This window comes from Suncus etruscus, chromosome 1 (genome assembly GCF_024139225.1).
Source record: "Suncus etruscus isolate mSunEtr1 chromosome 1, mSunEtr1.pri.cur, whole genome shotgun sequence".
NCBI classification, from domain to species: domain Eukaryota; kingdom Metazoa; phylum Chordata; class Mammalia; order Eulipotyphla; family Soricidae; genus Suncus; species Suncus etruscus.
Window position 1 is genome coordinate 141361723 of NC_064848.1, and position 25390 is coordinate 141387112.

Below are 25390 nucleotides of genomic sequence, written 5' to 3' on the forward strand. Positions count from 1 at the left end.
ATTTTGTTCCAAAGTCTACTTTCTACTCTTTCCCTATTGGTTTCCCCAATCTTCTTGATCTATCCCTTCCCATAACCACAATTTATTCCTTGTTCCTAAACACTGGGTTTGTTTTGTTTAGTCATTTGTTTAATCTGCCACGAGTGGTTCCATCATATCACATCATATTGTTTGCCATTTTATTTAGGGGTGTCCTAGTGGGTACTGGGGTCTCAGTATCCATTCCCAGTAATACTCAGCCTGATGTGCTGGACTGACAGTTTTGATGCTTGGGTCCAACATGACATTGCTGCCTGATTTTACATTCTTCATTGGTCAGTATTTGGAAAATCATGTGAAGTCAAGCTCAAAGTCAGGATCTTGGATCCAAGTTTGCCAGGCATGCATGCCTATCTGGGAGCTATATCCCTAGCCTCTTGATCATGAGTTTAAAACTCTGCTCAATCTGTTGTCATCTTGATCAAATAAATTAACCCTTTGGCATGCCATTTGCTCATCCATAAAATGGGGACAGAACTTTCTTTATTTCTGAGGCTTATTATGGGGTTTCTATACTATTGTGCAAACCAGACTTTCACACAGGATCTCAATAAATTCTAGTTAACATTCCACGATGCAACCCTTCTCCACCAGCTCCTCCAGCCTCTCCAAATAAAATAGCCCTCACAGAACCCTGAATCTTCTCTTGGTTCCACCCAATGTCAAAAAAAACCACTTGGCAGGGTTAGAGACTGAGGTGCACCTCTCAATGAGCAAGGAGGAGCCTTAGAAGTCAAAATGGGGAGATATGGATTGTGTGCAGAGTGGAGAGCCTGAGAGAGGGGGCCTCTGCCTTTTTAGGAGCTGCCCATGGCTTCTGGGAGCTCAATTCTGATGTGGGAAGTAGGTATTAAGATCAGTGTCAGGGAAGTTTTGACATTTCTTTTTTCCTTAGGGTCCATGGAGGTGAAGGCTGCAAATGTTGAGAAAAGCTCAAACAGAAGGCCTTAGATGGGCAAAGGACAAGGAAAAGGAAGTTGGGGGAATCCTTGGGACTATACCAGGGTCCTCTGCTGCAGCAGGACTACCCTTGCTCCTCTACACAGGCTGGGACATGTGCTCAGGGATCCTCATGGCTTATGGAGAGCAGGCAGGCCTAGGTGAAAGCGGGACAGTGTAAAAGCTTCCTTTCCTGAGACGCTAGTATCTTTTTTTTTAAGGCAGAAGTACCCTGAAGATGGAGAATGTTCCTACTTTATCCATTTACACCTTCCCTTTTTTGTTGTGATAGTGGTGATGGGGACACTCTCAAGCCATACTCAGAGGACTCAGGTGTCATTCTATGAAATACTTGGCCAACCATACAGGTCAGATCCATGCTACAGACTGAGAATACAAGGGGCAGCAGATTTATGCCAGCAGCCTCATGACTTAACTCAGGGTCTAATGCAAAAAACTATTTACAATAACCATCTCCCCATCCACTACTTTCCAGGTCTAAAAACTGAAGCTTTTAAGGACTGATGTGCTGCATATATCTAGACAGGTTTATCTGTCACCAGTATCACCCCACAGCTGCCATCCCCAGAGTCCCACTGACTTGCAAAAGGAAGCAAGTCAGTGTCTCCAGACCTAATATTCATCCCTACTAACCCTGATTTTCTCCCTCCCTTGTTCCATCTTTTCTTTGCAGAGGGACCTTTCAAAGATACCTAGGATGTGCCACTAGGCACTGGGGACAAAGACTCTGGCCCCTGGAGGGGTTATTATTCAACTCAGTGGTTCCAATGAGATTATTCTCTCTAATGAAGCAGTTACCTCCGCCCTCCCCTAAATCTGAACTTTCACTGCTGGAGAATTCCCAGCCAAGTGGAAAATTAGAAAGAAGCAGGATGGAGAAAGGAAGGGGATGAGGAAAAGAGAGAGAGAAAGAGAGGTGGTGGTGGTGGTGATTAAGTTCTCTAGAAATTAATTCCTAAGTATACTGATAGAAATATTAATTCCCAGGGCTGCCACCAGGCAAGCAAGTTTCAATTTGGAAATGGGACTCTTTATGGGTTTGGCCTCAGCGAACCTCCAACTGGGAGTTTCAGTGAGGGCTATGGCAGGTCTGTCACTTCAGTCCTCATGGGAGGAACCTATCAGCCTTAGACACTAGAGCCAGCTCTCTGCTTTCATCCATGGGGGTATCTCATTTGTAACATTGAATTTCTCATAATCCTGAATACTATTGGAAGAATCTGTGTTAATTGCTGAGAAAAAAAATGGGGGTGGGGCTTCTTAATGGAGCCTTGAGGAAAAGTGAAAAGGACATGGGAGTCAGAAATGGTGGGTTTTTAGGTCTTAGTCCTCACACTGGAGAACCCTATCAAGAAAATGGAGCAGACTTCCTGCTGCACTTGCTCTACCCCTACAGGAAAATCCAGGAAGAACAAAAGGAACTGGAGTGTGAGTCTAGAATGCAGCACAAGAAGCACCTCTGCTGAGGAGTGTTAGAATAGAGAGCATGGACATGCTGTGTCCCCCTCTCCCTACAAGCTTCTGTTCCTGGACTTAGGATCCTCTCATATTAATTCATAGAAGCATAACATTTAGGCTGTTCTTGGATTAACCCCAAAATAGTAAGGCCACAAAGAGATGATATGATGCAGCAGCACCATAGCCTACCACAGCTTTCTATCTCCAACCACCCAAACTCCACCTGAGCAGCAGATGCTGAGTTTTCTGGGTTCTGGGTTCAAACCATGGTGAGGTTCAGCAGAGCTGGGGTAGGAGTGAAGGTGGGGTGAGGACTGACTGGAAAACAGCAGATTCACTGCTGAATTTTAAGGATACTGAAGGGGAGAAGTTGCAGATCGATCTCAATCCTAAATACAAATCTCCAAAGAGCAAACTCTCGAAAGTGCTATTTTATTTTATTATTTCAAAAATAAAAGGGAACCAAAAAGTGGGGTCTAGAGTACAGGTGGGAGCTCTGGTGTTCAAAAGGCTCACTCCTGGCCTGAGACAACCTAAAGGTATTTTGTCTTGCTTTTCACTAATTTCTTCTGGCTGGATCATTTGAGACAAAGACAGGGATGAGGGACAATGGCCTTCTTGCATGGAGGCACCAGGTAAACCTGGTTAAATTACTATTGTGTTCTATATAAAAGCTCGACAGACCCAAGAACTCGTGTGTGTGTGTGTGTGTGTGTGTGTGTGTGTGTGTTGTGCATATACATGTATATCTCAGAGAGACAGAGAAAGAGAGACAGAAATAGAGAGTGCTCTGCTACCTCTCCACAAATTTGCCTGCAGGGACAAAGAAAGGTTCCTCCTGGCTGAAAAGAGGAAGTCCATGTGAGGGCTGATAGACTGAAGCCAAAAGAAAGGGTGCCTATGCAATGGAATAATCCAGGTCTGCAGAACTAGTAGGATGCTATAGTTACTTAAGATAATTCCCATAGTTGCTCCAGTAGATCATGATCAGAAATCTCACTACCCTTGACCCAATTGCCCAGGACTTTGAAGCCCAGGAACACAACTAGGGTATCAGAGTCATGGCGGCATGACAGGACAGAGTTTGAGAACACTTTGTGTCCAATATACCCCTAATCTCAGGATGGACTGGAGCTCCCTGGTTTCATAACCACAGGGTTTTCCTAGGTGATATGAGAAGACAGTACTGATCATTCTCTGTCCTCTGGGTATAAAGGCATATCTTTTCTGTTTGCATTTGGGTGTTGGGCAGTAATGAGAGGGGAAAAGTCAGTTTCCTTAATCCATACTGTGTATCCATTGAATTTAGGAGAGAAACCTCTGAAAAGTGGAGGATCACACTAGGACCTGAGGCTGCAGAATGAGGGAGAACCTACAGGATGTAAACATTTCTTCAAGAATGTGTAGACACTGTACCAGCACCCATTCATTGACTAACGCGGTTTAGGTGAAGCAACACCTTGAATTGGATTTAAATGAAAGTCAAAGAAGCCCAGACTCCAGGTCACACTGAATAAGAATATGAGGAGACTCACAGGCTGAACTCCAAGATAGTGCTTCATTAAGAAGGCCTACATCTACCATCAGTCTCATCACTGAGACATATGACTACCTCAGGAGAATCTGGCATGTGAGGCAGGAAGATTCTCCAATGTAGGTTTTTCATCCACCCTCTAGGTTTGTCACCCACCCCAGGCACCACCCTTCAGATTTGGGGGGGGTCCATGAGGGAGGCCCCTCCTCCACCAGCATTCCTTCTCCTGATTTCTGGCTGACACAGTCCTTGAAACTGGGGTGATCTCCAGGCAGGGAATGTTGGAAGTAACCCCAAGAAGCCCTGATAGGCAAGGGCATTTTTCCAACAGAAGAAATTTGCACAGAGGAGGGGTCAAAAGAGGCTAGAAAGGGATGTGAGCAAAGCTGAGCTTATCTAAGCCTGCCCATGCCTGGGTTACAGGAGCGCCCCAAGAGTCTTGCTGATGGCCCTTTAGAGAAAAGCTCAGGTCTGCACTGATCAATGGGCTGTGTCTGCTGCAGGATCGTATGACCTGCTGAGGCGGAGAGAAGCTTCTTTGCCTGGGCCTGGTAGGGCGGGCGGAGAGGGGGATGGGGAGCCCAGAGTCTGGTATTCTTGGAAGAGAGAAGGCAGGGACAGACAGGCTGGGCTGCTGGGCTTTCTTTGACAGGCTAAGTCAGAGTAGGCAAGCATAGGCTCAGGTCCAAGATAAAGGTCTAGGGAACAAAGGCTCCAGCTCATGGACAAACAAATGTCCAGCTTCGGTAGCCATCAGAAAATGGCCTGGTTTGAGGCTGGGGCCCAGGAGTGTCAAAGAGGGCACTGAGTGATTCTCAGTGCTCCTGGGTTGGCAGGGCAATGCCCCCTGATGAGAGAGAGAAAGAGTGGCAGATAGGAGGGAGGGTTTTAAGGACAGGAGGCCTTTCTTCAGCCTGCTCAATCAGCCAAACACCTGGGCCTTTACTGGAACAAACAGGCCTTTCAGATCCCAGAGCCACCTGTTCACAGGTCCTGCCCTTCAACTACGCACACTGTCTTGTCTGCTCAGTCCTAGGTCCTCCTTTCTTTTCTGTTTTGCTCTCCCTACACACACAGAGTTTTGCCTGTCTTCCCCTCCCACAAACTCCCGTCTTACTCCGGACAACCAAGGGAAATCTTGGCAGGAGCAAAGAAGGAAAAGGAGGAAACACGATATGGAAGGAATCTCTGACCCGAGGAGCTCCTCTTTCCCGGCTTTCTTTCCCAGAGTCATGTTCACTGTGGCACTTCGCCAGTGTCCCACCTGTATGTGGTTCTGACTCTGCTAAGGGTTGAAATGCATTGGCTTTGCCCTGAGGCAGAGGCCTGGTTTCCAAGAAGCTGTATGACAGTGATAATCTAACAAGGGATGCCTAACAAAGGGGTTTGTGTACCCCAAGTCTAATAAGTGCCAGACACAGAGAAAGAGCAGTGCTGAAAGGCAAATAGTGCGGAAGTATGGTGGAGCTAGGGATATAGCATTCCTCAATAAAAGTGAGATTCCCTGTCTTTTTGTTAATTTGGGGTTCATGGTGGCTTTATAACACACATCTGGATAATGAGATCCAGCTATTATTTCCAGACATAGTGAATTTTACAAAGAGTGGGTAAGTGGCTTCTTATTTGTTCCAATTGTCTTTCACAGACCCCTATGGCTTTCCCAGCCTGCTCTCCACATTACATTTTGGAGGAACAGAGGCCACCAGGAGCCACTAATGCTGCACAAGAAAAAAAAGGGGGCAATATTGGTCCTAATGAGTAGTCTCTAAAGGCTGTCCTGGCCTGGAATGCGTTTCAAACTGACATCAGGCTCAGCACTGGAAGCAGTGACATGGGAGGTCAGTCATGTAGCCCCGGAGACATATTGAGCATTTGCAATAAAACAGGACAACGGTGGATTAAAGAGATGGAACCAGAGAAAGACCAGCATGGACCAAGGACTCAGAACACGAAGCAATGAGGAGGCAGTGAGGTATCAGTGTGAGGCCTGGACAACAGAACCTGGAAGAATTCCAAACTACCTTCTAAAGCTGTTCAATACACTGCATCAATGTCTGGAGTTTCTTTTGCTTATTTTACATATGAAATTGATGGATCCACTCAAGAATTCAATTGATTTGGGGACAACAACATCACTGAGAAATATCTAGGCATTTCCCAGCCAACCTCCAACTCCTCCAGCATCCTTCCCATAATGCTACCATTTCCACAGACTTCTCCTGGGAATGTGACAATGAATGTGAAGTCAGAACAAGGAGGAAAGATAAACTTACCAATGACACAAGGAAGCAGAAGTGAAAAAGTCTGAGACTGAGGAAGAAAGGGGCTGGAGTAGGAAGCCTATAGCAGTACTCACGTGTTGTGCAGAACACACCAGCCACAGTGGGGGTCCCCTGAGCCCAGGCACTCGCTGCAGCTTCGATACTGCCCACAAGACTCCACAGGGACTCTGGTGAGCTAGGTGGACAGACAAGGAGAGAATGGTTAAGTTCTGGAGAGGGAGGCTAGCTACCATAAATTTCAGCTAAAAGGTGCAGGAACCTGTGTTATCAACATGAAAAGGGACCCAGCCCATGGAGAGGGTACTGGGGCAGGTGACTGGAGCACCTTGCTCACCATTATTCCCTTAGAAGAGACTCTGGGAAGAGACTTGAAGAGTTGAGATAAACTGTCTAAAAGATACATACCCTTTGTACTGTTATATTTCAGTGCCCCACCACCTAAACTACCAAATATCTGCCAGAAGTTAATGCATCCCATACTGATTTTTTTGTTTTGTTTTATTTTGTTTTGCCTATTTTATTTTTGGGCCATACCCACTATACTTAAGGTTTACTCCAGGCTATCTGCTTAGGATCACTCCCAGTGGGCTCAGGGGGCTATACAGGATGCCAAGGATTGAACTTGGGTCGACTGCATGCAAGGCAAGCACCTTAACCTTACCCACTATACTATTTCTCAGGCCCTCACACAGGCTTCTTAGGCAACAGCATGGACATAAACACAAATTTTTTTCTTGGTTGGTTCTGCTTTTGCCAAGGGTTTTACATTTTCCTACTCCTGCTCTCTTTCACAGGGATTGTTATGTTTGCTATTCCCAAGTGCTGACCCTAAGTCCCTGAACCTTGCCTTTACCTGTATCTAATTCCCACCCCTCACTTGAATCTATTAGCTCCCTTCCCTAAGTTGCTCCACAGGCTCTAAAACCCTTCTCACTGGTGCTTTCAAAGAGCAGCTGGTATTATTTCCATCCTGACCAAGCCCCCCTTCATAAGGAGGGGTTTCCTCCCCACACACCCCAATATTTTATTAGTTTTCACCAGCCTCTTGTTAAAGAGTTCCATGTGGTATTTCTACTTAGCCCCAAGGCACCCATTTCTTCAACAAGCCTAAAGATCCCTTGAAGCCTTTGTTCTCCAAGAAAGCACCCTTCCTCAGCCAATCAGCAAGAGAACTGAGATTGAAGACTGGATCCAAGGAAGAACCCCCAGGAACAGCAGAATCTGTTCTTTCCAATGTCTTGTTTCTTCTTTACAGAAAGGTGGTTGTTTCTTTCTTTCTTTGTTTGTTTGTTTTTTTAGTCATTCTCTCTCAGTTGAGAAGCTTTTTAAAAATCTCAACAGAAGACTTAAATGTGACTCTTTCAGCATGAGCTAAGGAAATTGTATGTGGTTGTCCTTTTTCATTACTCATGGCAGATGGCAGACCCTAAGCCATCAGCCAGGGCAGAGTTTCAAGCAGGTTTGGGCTTCAGGTGTCAACCCAGCAGCTGTCTGCTAGGGTTTCATCTCTGTCCTGGACTCTGTCTCCATAACTGTAGGGCCATTTGACTGGAACTACCAGTTTCTTTTATGTAATTCACTCAACTGGTCTCAAACTCCATATTAGGATTCATTCCATGATATGGAGTTTGAGACCAGTTGAAATTACATAAAAGAAACTGGTAGTTCCAGTCAAATGGTCTGGCAACCTTATTTATCTTGTTCTCTATACACATTTACTTTGTTTTGCTTTTCAATGTTCACGGTGGTTCCCAAAGAAACCAAAAGAAACCAAAGAAATCCAGCTCTTAGATACCAACTGTGGAGCCTCCTACTCCACTTTGCCTCTACCCTTGTCCTCTTCTCCACTTTACCAGATAACATTTGTGCCCAGTGAGTTTTAGTTTCTTTTAATTTCCATAAAGCCCACTGCTAGTAATGGTCTGGTAATGCAGGCCTGATGGTTTGATATGCAGGCTTAGCATGGGGGGAAGGGAAGATGGGGAGAAGGTCTGATCTGACAGTGCTGAAGAAGATAGAACCAGGACCATCGATGACAGTAGAGGTGCTAGTGGTGCTGGGGATCAAACTCAGGGCCTCATACATGCTAAGCATATACTCTATCACTTGAGTTATCTCCCAGAAGTGTCACATTCTCTAGGAGATTGATTAAGGTTTGATTACTTAACCGAGCTCCCAGACAGGAAAGGCAGTTCCTATTCCCCTGTCTGACTAGATCAGGGGGAACAGTTCCAGTTGTAGAGATCCACGGAAAATAATTCACACAGTGAAAAAGGTACAAGAATGGGTTCAAGAAATCCAGTGCTCAATTCAAACCACAAAAGCTTTCTGCTCCTAAGATGGAGTGTAGCTCAATGGAAGAAGACTGAAAAGTGAGCCCCGGCCTTCCTCAGACCCCTGCTTTTATTGACAAGAATCAGGTGCCACCCTAGGGTGGGAGCAGAATACCAAGTAAGGAATAATCCAATATAGTATTACCAGGTCACACCCAGGGTGCGATAATTGATTAGGGTAGGATCAGTAAGCCAACATCTTCCCATCTCCTCAGCCTCCTTTTGCCTTTCCTTTCATAACCACCCTTGTTATCAGCAGGATCAGGCTCTCAGCTCTGCCACCCAAGGCCTTCTTACTTCCGTAACTAATCACTATGCTTACTTAGTCTTGTAAAAGTTTCTCTAAAAGATTCTTGGTTCTAAAAGACATTTGAGCAAGAACTTCTACTTTTTCTTGCCACATTCATTTCTTTCCCACCTCTTAAGTAAGCATACCAGCCATGTAGGTAAATAAATTATGGGTTTCTTCCCTGAGTACTGGGGTTTCTAGGAATTCATGAGTCCTAAGGAGGACCATGTGCTTAATATTTCCAAAAGTCGAATAGAAATTGGATTGTGACTGCTCAATATTTACCTGCAATCCTAGTGATTTATGTCCCATATTAAACATAGAAAACATATTACTTAATAAATGCAGTTTCCTTAGGAGGCAATAATCTTTCAAAACCTAGGCCTGGAGGGAAATGTATAGCAAAATTTTAGGGAGAGGAACTGTGAGTCTCAAAGTAGGAAAACCAAGCACTAACCACATTTGTGTGGGTTCTGGCTTGTTTACCTCACCCTCTATCATTGGCTTTGCCATTTGGCTGGTTCAGTCAGAAGCAATTTTTTGATCTAAACTTAATTACTGATTCCCCCAGTTGCTCCCACTGAAATGTTCCATGATCTGTTTTGGACAGATGTACTAGAAGGATCAGGTTCTGCAATATAAAAAGCCAGCAGTGTGGGGAGCCTAAAATTCTCACTTGCTGTGCCTTCTGATTCCTGAAAGTACCGTGTAATTGGGTTTCATAACATCACTACTTGGAATTGTAAGGCCCATCTGCTCTCGATATTAAACAAAAGCCATTTCAGTTGGGTAAGAAAGAGGGCAGGATCCTGCAGAGAAAGGTGTGAATCCTGGTGTCCTCATTCACTAGCAATGAATCTCTGGATCTGAGTTTCCTTCTTAATCTTTCCTTTTTGACATAGAGATAAAAATTGTCCTTCTAATTCATGGGGTTTCCCCAAGTACAGATGACCCTCCTACTCCCAACCAAGTATGGAGGTGCTTTGTAAATGACTGAGCTGGATACAAGTGAATTATTATTCAAGCTGTTTCTGGCACAGCACAGGTCTGAACTGTTTGGATCCACAAAATCTATTCATTTCTCAATGAATATAAAAAATCACCTGCAATCATATTGCTACTCCTTCATGTTCAAAGAAAAAAATTTCTTTTCTGCAGTATCTTCATTTTTTTGATATTTGGTGTTATTGTTAGGTATACCACTGCTAAAAGAGCTTTGCATCAATATTGATGCAGGTATGGTTTCATGTTGCAGACTTCTAGTGGAAATATAAAGCATAATCTTAAATAAACTTACCCTATGGGTAAAAATAGAGCAGGGCTCTAACTGAATTTTTTTTCTTATGTCTTTTTCATAACAGGCCCCTTCTCTAGTTTCATTTTTAGAAGAATACAATAGCTAATATGTAGGAGCTTACATAATCTTCCAATAGTGACAATTATTAGCTTAATTTTATAGAAGGCAATGTTCTTAGAAGGCAATGTTCAATGTGTAATTTCAGGTGACTGGTCATCTGGTACCATTCTTCTTGGCCCTGTCCATTCTTCTCTCTACATCACAGGAAATAGCTCTAAATGTCTTTCAGAATCCACCGAACATATACAAGTTATTTTTCTCTATATAGTATCTCTATCTACATGAGAATCTTTATTGGGCCACCCATTGCTTCATTTCTGAGGGCAACTCTGGGAATCCCTTTCCTAAGTTAGCTCTGTCTTTCCAGTGACTTAAGGTTCCTGTTGGTCAACAAATTAAGTCCTGGGTAATTATGAATCAACTCAACTTCCTTTCAACTTTTCTTAGTAATGCTTCCTACCTACATGCTTAGTCATTTCCAGTGTTCTTCTGACCTTTAGCTTTTCTCTATTCTTTTAAAAGTATAGGTGTTAAAACTGAACATCAAATACGCACTGGCAGACCAAGCAGAAAGGTTACTATAAGTGCTAAATTCTGATCCCCCACCATTCTAGAACTTTCCTTGTCAAATTTTCAGAGTCCCATCATCCAATTGTATTCTCCTTCATGGCTCCATATTCTTAGACTGGTCCTACATCCCCCCCCCCCCAATCCTATCATGGCTGTGTCTTGTCCCCAACCCCAGGCAGTTCTGAAAAGCAGTATATTTTCCTGCCACATTAAATCACTTTTGAAAACTAGACTCCCTCTTCCATTTACCTCAATGCAATTCTATCCACCCCCGCATGCCTTTCACCCCTGCCCTGTGAGCTGCCCAGGGCCCAGCCCAGGTAGGTAATTACACTCATTTCATCCCTCCATACCCAGTGGTCCCATCCATACCAGATAGCTGCTTCTCCCACCCCCATATGACCTCTTCTCCTAACCTCAGAACACACACCATTCCAGATGCAGAGCCACACGATTAATTAAAACCACCCCACGCTGATTAAAGTCTTCAGTCTCAGTACCAGGCATGCTAATTAACTGAGTGTGGGAATTCAGGCTGCAGGAAAAGGTACAAAGGATTCAGATGGTGAACTGACCCAAGCTCTCTTGGGTCTCAGAGGGTCTCAAAGACCAGGAAAAAACTGAATTATTTTGCTAGCCCCAGGGTTTTAGGAGAGATGTGGATGAATAGGACTAAAATACTTTCCCTCCACTTTAAGTGACAGGAGCACTCACTTTCCTGATGCTCTGTGGAGGCTCTGGATAGTGTGATTGCTCTGTTCTAGGAAGAGAAGAGGGTCGTCTTGAGTGGAGAAGTCAGCATGAACCTCAACATAGCCAACACTTTCTCTCAACTTTGGGCAGTAAAACTACACTTCAAAAAGTGAAGCAGAGAATTGTATGTTCTCAAAATTTTACTCTAGAGTGTGGTTTCCAAAGAACAGGAACCTGGCTCTCACAAAGACTCTTGCTGGCTTCATAGCAAGATGTCTCATGCTAACCCAAAAGTTGAGGTCACCCTAGGGCCCATGAATGGTTAGTAGATAAGCAAAATATTGTTTGGTCGTATGATGGAAAAATACCAGCCTTAAAAATGAAGCCAGGGGAATTATAGTGAATGGAATTATAGTAAAAAAAATTGTGTAGCTCTTTTGCCTTCTACATGACCAACCTGGATTTGATCCCTGGAATCCCTTATGGTTCTCTAAGTACCACCAGCAGTGATTCCTGAGTTCTGAGTTAGGAATAACCCCTGAGCATCACCACATGTGTCTCCAAAGCCCCACAAAAAGGAAGGCTATTTGGACACAGGCTTCCTGTATCAAGGATGCCTAGAAACATAATAAATGAAAATGATCCTTCACCAAAAGACAAATATTAGATGGATTTCAACCTAGGAACACAGGGACTTCACAGATACAGAAAATGTTGTTCAATCACTGGTACCCTATATGGTCCCTTGAGAAGTATCAGGAGTGACTCATCAATGCAGGGCCAAGAATAAGCCCTGAACACCGCTGGGTGTAGCCCCCAAACCAACCAACTAAACAGTAAATGAATGATGGCTTTTAAGGCTGAGGGAGGAAAGAAGGGAAAGAACTATTTCATGGGACAGTTTCTGTTTGGGAAGATGAACAAAGTTCTGGAGATTGGGAGTGGGGGATGAGGTGCAACAACAGGGAGTTTTAAATGCCATTGAATGTTTTAGCAACATAAAGGCTGGGGACTGGGAGCTAGTACAGGGGAAGACATTTGCATTACATACATTAGAACTTGGTTTGATCCCTGGAACAATATATGGTCCTCTCAACACCACCAGGAATGATGGATCCCTGATTATAGCTGGATGTGGCCCAATTTGTCCCCCAATACACACAAGTGGGAATTTCATGTTCTTTGTGTTTCTACTGCATATATATGTTTCTCAAAGTAACCCATTAGATAGATAGATATGAGCATGCTGATTCTATACTTAGTTCTCTTAGGCCGAAGGGGAAATAGCTTTCTGTTGTGAAACTATGGACTATTCTCAGGTCCTTGAGTGGAAAGACAGACATTATATCCTTCGATTTAACCACTAATGGATCAACAGATTTGGATGAGTCTCATCTTGGGTGCATAACTGGACCTCATTCCCAAACTTCAGCTCTATTACCTGATGTGGCACCATCAGGGAAAAACTTATTTCTACTCAGAAACACTCCTCACCTCCCAACTCCTCCCCTTCCAAGAGGTAGGGGAGGTTTGTGCTTGGATTTCAAGCAGATTCTGTAAGCTTAAGGGACCTCTAATCCTTACAACATGCACTTGGTACTACTACTCAACTTCTGCTTTGTCATTTCTTTTGCATTTATGCCTGGAAGAGCCCTCCTGCTTCCCTTCACTCTCACCTTTCTATGCCCACCATATCACCTTGATTTGTCAATCTTTCCTTCTCAAAGCTGAATATCCCAAAATAACACTGCCATGTGTCTCTGAAGGATAAAATTTATTTGAAAAATGTATCCTGAGATGACATGACCATTGCAAAATGGCACCACATAAACTGGAAAGTATGGCTGACTGTGGGCCCAACTAAACTCGGTGACTTCAGGTATACCACTTAATCAAACTACTGTTGTCTATGAGATATACCAATGATGGGCATACTTTTTTTTCTTTTTTTTTTTTGGTTTATGGGTCACACCCAGCCACACTCAGGGGTTATTCCTGATTCTATACTCAGAAATCTCTCCTGGCAGGCTCAGGGGACCATATGGGATGCTGGGATTCAAACCACTGTCCTGGATGCCAGGCAAATGCCCTACCACTCTGCTGTCTCTCTGGCCCCAGATGAGCATACTTTAAAAATAATAATTTAATTGGATCACTCTGAGATACACAGTTACAAAGTTTATTATGATTGAGTTTCAGTCATATAATATACAATACTCTTCACTCGTATACATTTCCCCCACCAATATTCCCATTTCTCTCCACACTCTCCTGCCTTCTTACTTGCCTGCCTCTGTGACAATAATTTTCACTGACATACTTTAAGTTAGGATTCTAAATATCTTGAATTCAAATCCAACAATGCAGGATCTTACTTATCCCCCTTATTTCCATATTATTCTCCACCTTCTACCACAAACTCTGATTCCAATGCTTATCACATTTCCTTTGTTGTAGACACAAAATAGTTTCAAACTTATTCCATCAGTGCCATTACCACCACCACCGATAGCAAAGCAAACTCAGGACTTCTTTGTAGTTATGTGTTTGGTTCACAGTTCCATAGTAAATGGATCTTTTCTGTGAGATAACTGGCCTATCACTGCACTCAAGACCAGCAATGTTCTTGATGCATATGTTCCAGTTCATCTTGCACAATATGAAACATGCCCTCAAGAGTTGATATTTTAGAAAAATGATTTACTGTCCCAACAAAGTGTTCCAGGAGTATAGAGTGTACTTTTATGTGATTTCAATTTAATGCAACGAATATCATCACCTCTACTCCCTTAAGTGTCCAGGCCCATGGCCAAGTTCAGGCATTTATAAAACAATGGCTAAACAGAAGAAAAAAAGAAGCAATAAAAAATAGAGCATAGGCACCCAAAAGGACTTCAACTCATGACCTTGGTCTGTTTCAGTCTCTATATTATGTTCAATGGAGCCTGTGTCCTGGGGGATCTGGACCTTGGATATGCTCAGGACCATGGTATGCCAGCCCTGCTCCCTCCCTGCCAGTTTTCTCTGATAGGCTGCAAGATATATTCCTCCCACAGCAGGCCCCATACTGCCCATGGCCCTTCAATTAAATCCTGTGTCTCTGCTAATGACACTCAGAGTCATACTAGATATTCACTACCAGTGGTCTTTGTGTGCATATGTGTGTGCATGTACATGTATGTATGTCCCTCATTTGTTTAGGTGCTTGACATTCAGTTAAAATGTGAGTTATTACTCCATCACTCCTCTTATAATTGGATGCTAATGCTACAGTGGCTATACAGAGCCTGATGGTGGGAGTTAATTTAAATGTCCAAAAGGTATCTTAAGTATCCAATTTCCTTCAAAATTGTCAAAAATAAAAAAAATGAGAGAACCCATTAAGAAACTCTAAGAAGTGACTGCAGGAAATGTCACATCATGCAGATTCCATGCCAGATGCCACAATGCCTGAGCACAATGTTACATGTCTCCTGTCCCAGGGAATGGAAGGAGAGCTGGGAAAGTCTGACCTTGCTAGAAAATAACTAGCACTGCAGTATGTATAGATCTCAATCATGGTTGGGAACCTCGTCAAGCCTCTGTGAGGGGTTATCATTTCCTTGGTGGGCTCTGATAAATTGTATAGATTCCCTTTCAGCTGATCAGGATTACATATGGTTTTATAGACTCACCTATCCCATCCACATCTGGGGTGGCCTTAAAGCCCCCTGAGCTTTCTATGCTGAGACTTGTATGGGCTGAATGGGAGGGAGCTTGGGAGCTAGATCTGTTCCAATTCTCTCAAGATGCCTCAAACACAAATCCTTCACCTCCTATTTTCTGTGAGGCAATAGACATTGCTGAACTTGGCAGACAGATCAGAGTGTCAAGGACAGGAGACTGGTCAAAGCCACGGCAGAATTTGTTTCAGGTTCAGTTCTTTGCTTTTTGAAAGAAACTTTTCCATCCCAACTCTAGTGCAGTCTCTGGGAGAATGGAGAGGGAAGTGTTGGGTATGGAAACTTGCACTTGGCCTCAGGATTTCACTGGGGTTATTTGGATGGAAGCAAGGCCAGCAAAGGCTTGCAGTGATCCTCTTGAGTGGGCCCAACAAGCCCTCAAGTGCTTCTCTCTTCCAGAGATGAGGACTGCTTCCTCTCCCACATGGGCTCTTTATAAATCCCAAGGGAACAGACTGCCTGAGCCCAAGCCATGGTGAAAAGTGAAGCCCATTTGGTAGATGTGGTATAGAACAAACCAGAAGAGAATAAACCTGAATCAATTTACATGCAAGGTCTCTCCGATCCATGACCATGAGACTGAACTCTCATTGGCTGCCACTGAGCCTGGAGGTGGCTGGATTCATAGCTCTATAGTGTAAGTAGTTAACAGATACAATGGGGCTGGGCACAGCCATAACAAATCCAAATACAGAGGAATGAAGATGTAACTCTTCATTGTAGTGTGCAAGAGTCTACATCGAGTCCTCAACAGGATTAGACAAACAACAAGGCTCTATGCCCAGTACCAGGAAAGAGATCTTAAAGATGAGTCCAATAGAAATATCAAGGAATTCCCTGGCATCACCCCTGTGGGCTGCGTTCTCTTCATTCCATGTCCATGTATTGTGGGTCCGGGGACATTGGTGCTTTCTTGACATGACTAGCTAACATCATCCCAGGGTCCTGTTTCTTTTCCTGCTAGAGCCAGGCAGCCTGCGTTGAGAGTAAATTTTGTTCAAGAGAGTCAAGGACAGCCTTAACTAATGTAACTGTTCCCGCTTACCTGTATCTCTAGCCAATTTGTTGGGGTCATTGTTACTCAGAACTTCAAGGATGGAATGAAGGTGGCTAGTTTTCAGAACAACAGCTGGATGATTATAAACAAAGCTTCTTCCCTCACAAGGCCTGCATGGCCTCTTTTTCAGCACAGTGAAACCCCAGGTCTCCTCTTCCTTAGAGAACTGGTCGTAAAAATACTGTTCATGCAAATGGTCTGGGAGACTCTTGCAAAGAGAAAGTAGCAGATGTTGTGGAGGGCTGCAATTTGCTGCTATTAATAAGCATAAATGCCTAATAGGAATCCAGTTTGCTCCGGGAACTCGGACAGCCAAAGAGCAGGCGTTGACACTGCAATCGCCAGCATATGCTTCTGCTCATTAAGAACCAATAGTATCCGGAATCTGGGTGAGGGCTCACAGCAAGCTTCAAGTGGAGCCTTGAGAATTTGCCCCCTCCTCACACTATCTCCCTCTCTTGCATCACCCAAATGTGCTTGTTATTAGTTAGGCACCTCACCAGGCAAGGGAGGGAAGGAAGGAGGATTTTCTCTCTTGGATGCACAGATGGAAAAGCCAGATTGTGTCTTGGTGTATCTCGCCCAAGGTCACTGCTCAGGGCAGTGGATGAGATGGAGACTGAAAGAAAATTGGGGCCCTTTGTGGGCATATACATACCACTTCTAGAGACCAAGTTCAGGGACAGGACAGACACTTTTCCCTCTACCTAGCCTGAACTCTTCAACCTCACCATTGCTCCCTATAAACTAGGAAGGTCTGACATGCTCAGGGGCTCAGGGTTCCTCTAAAAGAGAGACCAATCACTTGAAAGTCCAGGGCAGGGCCTGGAGAGATAGCACAGCGGCGTTTGCCTTGCAAGCAGCCGATCCAGGACCAAAGGTGGTTGGTTCGAATCCCGGTGTCCCATATGGTCCCTTGTGCTTGCCAGGAGCTATTTCTGAGCAGACAGCCAGGAGTAACCCCTGAGCACCGCCGGGTGTGGCCCAAAAACCAAAAACCAAAAAAAAAAAAAAAGAAAGAAAGAAAGTCCAGGGCAGAGACTTCTTAGCTCCCTCAATAATAGTTGATAAAAAAAAAAGTTGGTTTTAGTTTTGGGGTGACTGTTGGTGCTTAGGCGCTATATGTCTCAGCATGGTACTAGGGTGTTGCTTCTAGTGTGTGCTGGGGGACTTTGTGGTACCATGATTGAATCTGGGATTCTTTATGCAGAACCTGTGTTCCAGCCCTTCAATTCACCGCCCTGACCTAAGAAAGAAAATGAACTTTGGAAGAGCTTAATGCTTAGGGAGAAGCAGAGATGGGGATGGGGATGGAATGGAGAGGACAAGTCCAAGTTCAAACTTCCCAAATCTCTCTGAGCCCCCCCTTTCTTCCTCCAGGTGTAATAGTAAGCGCTCTGAAGAAGCATTCCATGGGTTAATTGGACTGACACATGCACATGTTACAACAATCTACCTGTCATTTCAGTATCTTCCTCACTCCACATTGGAGAAGTCAGTGCAGAGGAAATAATATAAGTGAATGAATGAACAAAGAGTCCATGAATGAAGTAATGAATGGCTTCCTGTAAGCTCCACAGATTCCAAGGATCCCAGGGAACCATGTTTCAGCCCTCTTGGCTCTAACGCTCATGGATAACTGCCACCAGCTCCCTTCTCACTGCAGAGGTTAAGTTCTGTCTTCATCTGGGTTCTCGGAGAACATGCAGATAACCATAGGGTGAGGGACAAAGGGGAGACAGATAGAGCAAGGTGATCTCTGGGGCAGGCTCACCGAGTGCATTTGCAAAGCGACCTAGTAGCCAATCCTAACCACACCTCACCTATAAAGGTGGGAGTTATATTCTGGTTTTCTCTATGGCTGGGAACAGTTCTCCAAACATGAATCTGGGCTTAACAGGGTTAACAGGCCGAGAGAAACTTGGGAAGCTTTGGAGCTGCCTGCTCCCTCCTTTTCCATGTGGACATTCAAGGGCACCCCTGCCCTGAGAGGTGCCCTTGACCTTGCCCATAGCTCAGGCCCTGAAGAGAGCCCCCACCAGAAAGAAATCTGAGGGAATCCTGCTCCCCACTTCCAGCCCAGCAGGTGGGATGGAGCCTTTATCCAGGGATCAAAGGCTGCTCTCCTCGCAGCCATCTTTCACCAAGTCTGGAGGGGCACACAGACCCGAAGGCCCCATCCACACTGGGACTGGGGACCGGCTGTCCTGAGTTTCCCAAGCTCTGTCTGTTCAACAGGGGCCTTTGTTCCTGTGGCCAAGAAGCAGCGGGTGGGGGAGGGGCTGGCAGGATGACACCTCTCTCTCAGGCCAGGCAGCTGAGCCAAGCCTGTTCCCAGACATATGCCCAGACCCTCTGCTAGCTGGCACAGCTTTCGGTGGGAAGTGGCAGGGCAGGCAGGGCGGGAGCATTCCTTCCTCCGCCCAGCACCCAGCCTTTGGTTCTAACTGCCTTCTGCCCTGGGCACGGCTGGCCAGTGTTTCTGGCTACATTCTGACAGAGCAGCTCGGAGATCTGAACACATGAGGAGCCTGGGGGGAATGGGCCACAGGAGAACTGAGGCAGCTGGGTGCTTGGCAATGTCCGTGGCTCTCAGATCCATGTTTGGAGAAATGTTCCAGCCATAGAGCAAGCCGGTGTGGGAACACACAATTCCTTCCAGACGGCCTTATTGAGAGGGAAGGGGGTGCCTTTGGAAAGCAGACAAGCATCTTCCTTCAGAAAGGAATTTGAGCCTGGGAAACATCCTGGGTCCCCAATGAATGGAAACTGATACCCTTGCCAGACAGAGCACCTTGTAGATCCTATCATCCAGGGCCCCTACTCAGGAAGCCCAGGGCTGCTAGCACAGGAGAGAGGTGGCAGAGACAAAGGTAACTCCAAAGATTCCTCAATGCTTGTTATCTTTCCTCATCCCCAAGGCTGACTAGCCAACCAGTTCTGGCATCCCTGGGTGGAGCATTGGGGGTAAATGGGGTGCCAAATATTAGTGCGGTTGGAAAAGATATCTTCTTGCTGAAGATCTGTGACCATGGTCAGCTTTTTCTGCCCAGCAGATATATCTCTCTCTGGTTCAGAGACCCTGTCCAGAGAGCATCTTCCAACATAAAAAAAAAAAGCACCCGTAGAAAGAATTAGCATTTGAAAAAGGAAGTCATTGCAGGATTTTCCACATTCTAGCACCATATAGTGTGATTTGTCTGCATCATGAGAAAGTTCTGGACTATTGCAATAAATGATATTGATCAGAAATATACTTTGAATCCTAAGGCATGTTTCACATGCTCTGATCATCAGTACAAACCCACTTGTGTGACTGATTCTTTGTCCATCAACCAAATATTAATATACAAATATGAGAATAGGAGTCACTCCATACAGTGGGGATGAGTGGGGTGTGGGTGTGAGAGGGGTCGTGCAGAGCCTGATCTCAGCACAGGATTTTTTGTTTTTGTTTTTCAGCCACACGCAGTGACGCTCAGGGGCTACTCCTGGCTATATGCCCAGAAATCGCTCCTGGCTTGGGAGACCATATGGTTCGCCAGGGGATCGAACTGCAGTCCATCCTAGTCTAGCGTGTGCAAGGCAGACAGACGCCTTATACCCTGCGCCACCACTCCGGCCCCTCAGCACAGAATTTTTGTCATTAGGATTTCTGTTTGGGGCCCATACTCAGAAGAGCTTAGGGGTTATTCCTAGCTCTCTGTTTAGGAGTCATTTCTGGTGGTGCTAGGGAAATCGTGTGATTTTAGGGATCAAAATGGGTTGGCAACATGAAAGATAGACTCTTTTTTTTTTTTTTTTTGGTTTTTGGTTTTTGGGCCACACCCGGCGGTGCTCAGGGGTTACTCCTGGCTGTCTGCTCAGAAATAGCTCCTGGCAGGCACGGGGGATCATATGGGACAACGGGATTCGAACCAACCACCTTAGGTTCTGGATCGGCTGCTTGCAAGGCAAGCACCGCTGTGCTATCTCTCTGGGCCCCGAAAGATAGACATCTTAACCCCTGTACCTTCTTCCAGGCCTTCAATACAGGCTTTGTGGGCCCAATTTTAGATCTGCAACCTGGCTTACCCTCTGGTCAAGTGTGCAATGTGGGGTCTGTTACTCCATGTCTTTGGCCTCAGTTTCCCTATATGCATATGAATGTGGTACTCCAGCATTAGATGGTACTAGTGGCATTAGCAGGCAAATCAACCCTTACTAACATAGAGTCAGTATCAGCAATGTCCACTGTGGCCTTTCTCCAAGTGGGGACACAGTCTAGTGGGGGCCCTCACTATACCCCACTGGACTTCCCATGTCTTGCCAAGAGAGTGGAGAGTTCAGGCAGAGAATTCCCCAGCTCTTGCCTTTATCGTGCTGACCCCACTAAATTTTGGACATGGGTCTGTGGTCTTCATTAGGTTCACTATAGGGGCAGTGAGCAGAGGTCCACGAGGATTTCACAAGAAGGGAATCTAGTGCATCTGGTAGTGACTGACCAGGATTTAGCAAGAATAAGTGGATGGTTTACATGATATTCAAATGTCCACTATAAGTGAGAGGTAGAAGGAACTGGGGCCAGGAGGGAGGAGAGGAAGTAGGAGATGAGATAAGGGTCTGATCCTGACTCCTATATCTTAGTTCTAGGGAACAAATGTGGACTTGTCCAAAGGTAGCCCAGGTGTCCCTTGCCACACTTTCCTTCTGGCTCCTAGAATCTCAGCTCTAGCAACAAACAAGCTCAATAGACAGAGAACCTGGAGAAACGTAGGGGTTCCTGGGTCACCAGGCAGTGCTATTAGGACTAGAGTTCTGTGGTTTTGGTGGGGTCCCCATTTGAATCCTGCTCTGCCTCTTCATTTCTACATCAGGCTGGAACACTTCCAGCTTCTTAACACTGGCACAGATTGATCAACAGCATAAATGTAGGGACCCCACAGTCCCTGAGTATCCACCCCCAGAAATGACAGCTGTCACTGGGTGAGGTCCGCCCAAGGTACAGCCCTTTGGCTCTGCTGCTTCTCCTTTCAGATAGATTCCCACTTTCATAAAGGACAAACTTAGTCTGACATGGTTCCCCACGTGCTCTGACAACCACTGATGAATACTGCTACCTCAGGAACGGTGCTAGAACTGAAAAAGTACAGGCAGCATCTCTGGCTTGGATTCCTAACCAATCTAGACCTCTGAATTGTCCACTGACATTTTATCAGGGTCTAGCTTTACGATCATTCCAGAACTTTCCAGCCAGTTACCAGCCCTTTTACCCTTCCTCCTTGAAGCCTCATTGCCCTATACTTGCAGAGGCCAGGAGGAAAAGGGGAGATGCTCACATTTCCCAGAGATGTGGGAGTGGGAGTGAGGGAATTATTCAGGTACCTGGAAGACACACTGCCCATTCCCACATATCTGCCTCTTCTGCAAAGATTGAAATTATGGGTCAGAAAATGTGGCTGAGCATGCGTGAACTGAGCACATGAGCCATGCTATGTGCTAGCATTGGGGTTGGATCACTGAATGTAGAGCACAACTGTCTGGGCAAAGCCGGACAGCATTGTCCAGTATAGTGGAATTAGTTTTGCCAAGTTTGGCCAAGCCTGCTGCTTAGGTCACCAAAGTAGGCAGATCAAGACTAGACTTTCTACCGGAGCCATTGCTGAGTTTGCAAACAAATGCAAGTGCCCACATGTGGTGAGAGCTGCATGGCACACATTTCTAATAATGCCTCTCTTCCATGCAACCCACCTGGACTGTGAGGTTTCAGGAACCAGCTGTGTGGAGTGGGGGAATTTCTCTTTGTAAGCTTCCTGTGAAAAGACCAGGTGCCAAGTGAGGACCACTTTCAGGAAATCGTATACTTTAAAGGGGAGTAGGACTTAGGAAGGGAAAGGCAGAGATGTGGGGTGCTAGTGAAGGGGCCTCAGATCCAACTGATTATAAGAATCAATACAAAGCATTCAGAAAATGAATACAGGGGCATGCCTCAGTGGTAGGACCTTATGTGGAAGAGGCATTGAGTTTGATCTCTAAAAAATGGCTGATGTGTACAGTCCATGCAGTCTATTAACATTAGGGTTTCCAAGAGCTGGTTCTCTGCCTGCATTTTCCCAAAGTTGCCATATTCCTTCATGTCCCCACGTAGTATCTATATGGTGGGGCACTTAGATAGCAGACACTGGACTTTGGAGGCAGAAAATCTTGGGTGTGGGAGCTGGTTGGTGTAGTTGGTATATTTCTGCATTATTATATGCTTCAGAGCCAAGGAAGCTGGAGAGGATGGCAGTGAGAGGAGATAGTGCTTCTCAGCCTCCTAATTTATAAGACAACTTCACCTGCATTATTGTGTGTGACCCCCACCACAAGAAGCTTACTGGAAGTTGGGGGTGCTATCCATTCTGCAGTTGAGACTGCAAGAAGTTAAATGACTGTTCCAAGGTCTCTCAACCACTATAGGGAAGAGGTAGAGCTAGGATTTGACTCAGGCAGGGCTCTGAACTCATCATAGTCAGCAAATGCTCCATGACTCTTTGGGCTCTCAGTCACCCCTCCACAATTTTTCTCCTACTCTGAAGAACAGCAGTAGCCTGAGTCACCGCCTATTCCCCAGAGATAAATGGAGGCAGAACTGGGCTGGAGACTGCCCCTTTTAATGACTCTTAGAGCTGCTCTATAGCCACATTGTCCGCTGTGCATAACTCTCATCCGCAAACTCAATCCTTATGAGCTGGAAAGGAGTCAAGACTATGAGCTCTGTGTGAGCTCATGTCACCCTAGCAGGAGTGAGAATGGGTGGTCATGCCAGCTCCATGATATATTATCAAATTATGAATAATTTCACTGACACTGGGAGCTGCAGGATTCCCAGTTGTCAGGGCTCATATGGAGAAGCTGTTCCCAGGTTAAAGTGGCAAAGCCTTTTCTTGTCTTGGGGTTCAGGGGAGTGACTTAAAGACATGGGCCACCTAAATGCACAAGTTGCCCCAGCCACCAGGATATGAGACCACACTCATATAGTCACTTGGTAGAACTAGAGGGAGTAGCTTATGACCATACTCATTCTCAGAAGCTCAGTGTTATTCAAGATCTTGAACAAGGATACAGTGGAAGAATTCTAAGGCAATGCCCAGAGATCACTTTTTCTATACCTGTAGATAAGGAACTCCCTATAAAGAGGTTATATCTAGATTTTCCATGCTACATTCTACATTGTCCAACTTGGAAGGGTTCAGTCAACCCTGAACACCCCCAAGGCCTTCTTATTGATACATGACTTTGGGGTGAGGCATGCAGCTACATAGGATCCTTGGGGATAGAATGTAACCCCCAAGGGTTCTGGGAAGCCCCTACAAGAACCATGGCTCATATGTGTCCTCTTGTCTATATTCTGTTTACATAGTCTCAGCTATGCCTGGAGAGGGCTGATTCTAGCTCCAGCCCTGAGGCTTCTCTGTCCACTGCTCCTCCAAAGATCTTTGGGAAGACAAAATGTCACTCCCAGAGCTACCAAGAAGGGCTAGACATGGAGAAAACAGGGGTACAGGTAACATGGCAGTCTACAAAAATTCAGTGTCTCCTTCATGGCATCCTTTCGTGCCCATGGGTTTTCTTATGCTTTTCTTATTCTTTCCTGAAAAGATCACTCCCAGGTTCTTCACTTAAATAAACTTGAATGAACTGCTGCTGCCTAAGAATGGCCGCTGAAGAATTGGTTTTCAGGAGCAGAATTGGTGGTGAAGCAGAAGAGACAGACCTGAGCACTCAATGACCTGGGAGCAAGTCTACAACTCTAACCCTTGGAAATAACTTTGTACCCTCCCCCATCACGTTATTCTTTTTTCTCTTGCACTCCTGGTCATAAGTTTCCAGAGGGCACGCCTAGATCTAGCTACATGTGATAAAGTTTTCATACTTCTAGGATTGAGAAAAATCACCCACGTCAGACCAAATGAGAAGGAACCATCCAAGTATGGCTTGGCTACTCAGAATGAATCCAGAAAGCCAAGAATCCCAGCCTCAGATGAAACCTTGAACCTTCAATGGACACTTGTCTTTTCTCAGCTGCAGTTATCCTCACAGACAGGCAAGCAGGCAGCCTATTACTGGTTATACCCAATTCGAAGGACAAATTATTATAGTTGGACACATCATTAAATGTAACCAGACATGACTTATGAAAGAGTTCAATGCAGCATTAAACTGCACTTATCTGCACTGCTGCCCTAATTTGTTGCTCGAGCACCATGATAATCTACTCATGTTTACAAAAACAAAGGATTGTGGCATTTTTGACATTTCTTGGTTACATAGCCTTTTAAGGAGGCCCTCTTCCACCCCTAGCTGACATCGGAGGTCCTTCTGCGCAATGGCTGTGTGCAGGATTATCTATGGGATGAAGCATGACCTTGCCAAGTTTTCCTACTACCTGGGCTCACTGAGGTCTGTGTACCACTGGGTCCTGGGGCTCTCTGCAATAGTTGTTAGTGCAGTTAGACAGATAAAAATCAAAGGTTTGGTTTATAGAAGCTTGATTCACCACAACCAATACTTTGAGTAAGTGAAAGGAGAAGTACACTATTGTGTACTTCATCCAGAGAACAGAATATTCTCCAAATCTAGAAAAGAATAAGCTATGAAGTAGAATGAGATAGAAGAAAGTTACTGGTCATAACAAAGAGAAAGAGTCCATTTGAAAAGGTATGGTTCCAACTCTATAACATTCTGGAAAAGGCAGAAATATGGTGACAAAAGAAAGCACAACAGTTGCCAGGAGTTGGAGAAAGAGATGAACAGAGGGAGCATGAGACTTTTAGGTAGTGAAATTAGTTAGAATAACCTTCCAATATACACAATAAATCATCTTATATTTGTCATATACCATAACAATAAAACAGTCTTGGAAAACCCTAATATAAATTCTGGGTTCTGGGGGCTAATAAGGTGTCAGTGTAGGTTCATTCACTGCATGGAGTGGCTACTCTGGTGAGAGCTGCTGATGGAGGGAAAGGGTGGAAGGGTCAAACAGGTGGGGCTGTAACAATGAAGTTTATTTTGGGGGGTACCTAGGGATGACTCAATGGCAAAAGCATTTCCTTTGGAGGTGAGGCCATGTGT

The 25390-nt window shown here is 45.1% G+C and overlaps 1 protein-coding gene across 1 annotated transcript in view; it reads right to left on the reverse strand.

Moving 5' to 3' along the window:
* PLXNA4 (plexin A4) overlaps positions 1–25390 on the reverse strand; it is a 365632-nt gene that overhangs the window by 91277 nt on the left and 248965 nt on the right. The window contains exon 4 of the mRNA XM_049774269.1: positions 6348–6448. Coding sequence (XP_049630226.1) covers positions 6348–6448 — 101 coding nt within the window. The remainder of the gene's footprint in view (positions 1–6347; positions 6449–25390) is intronic.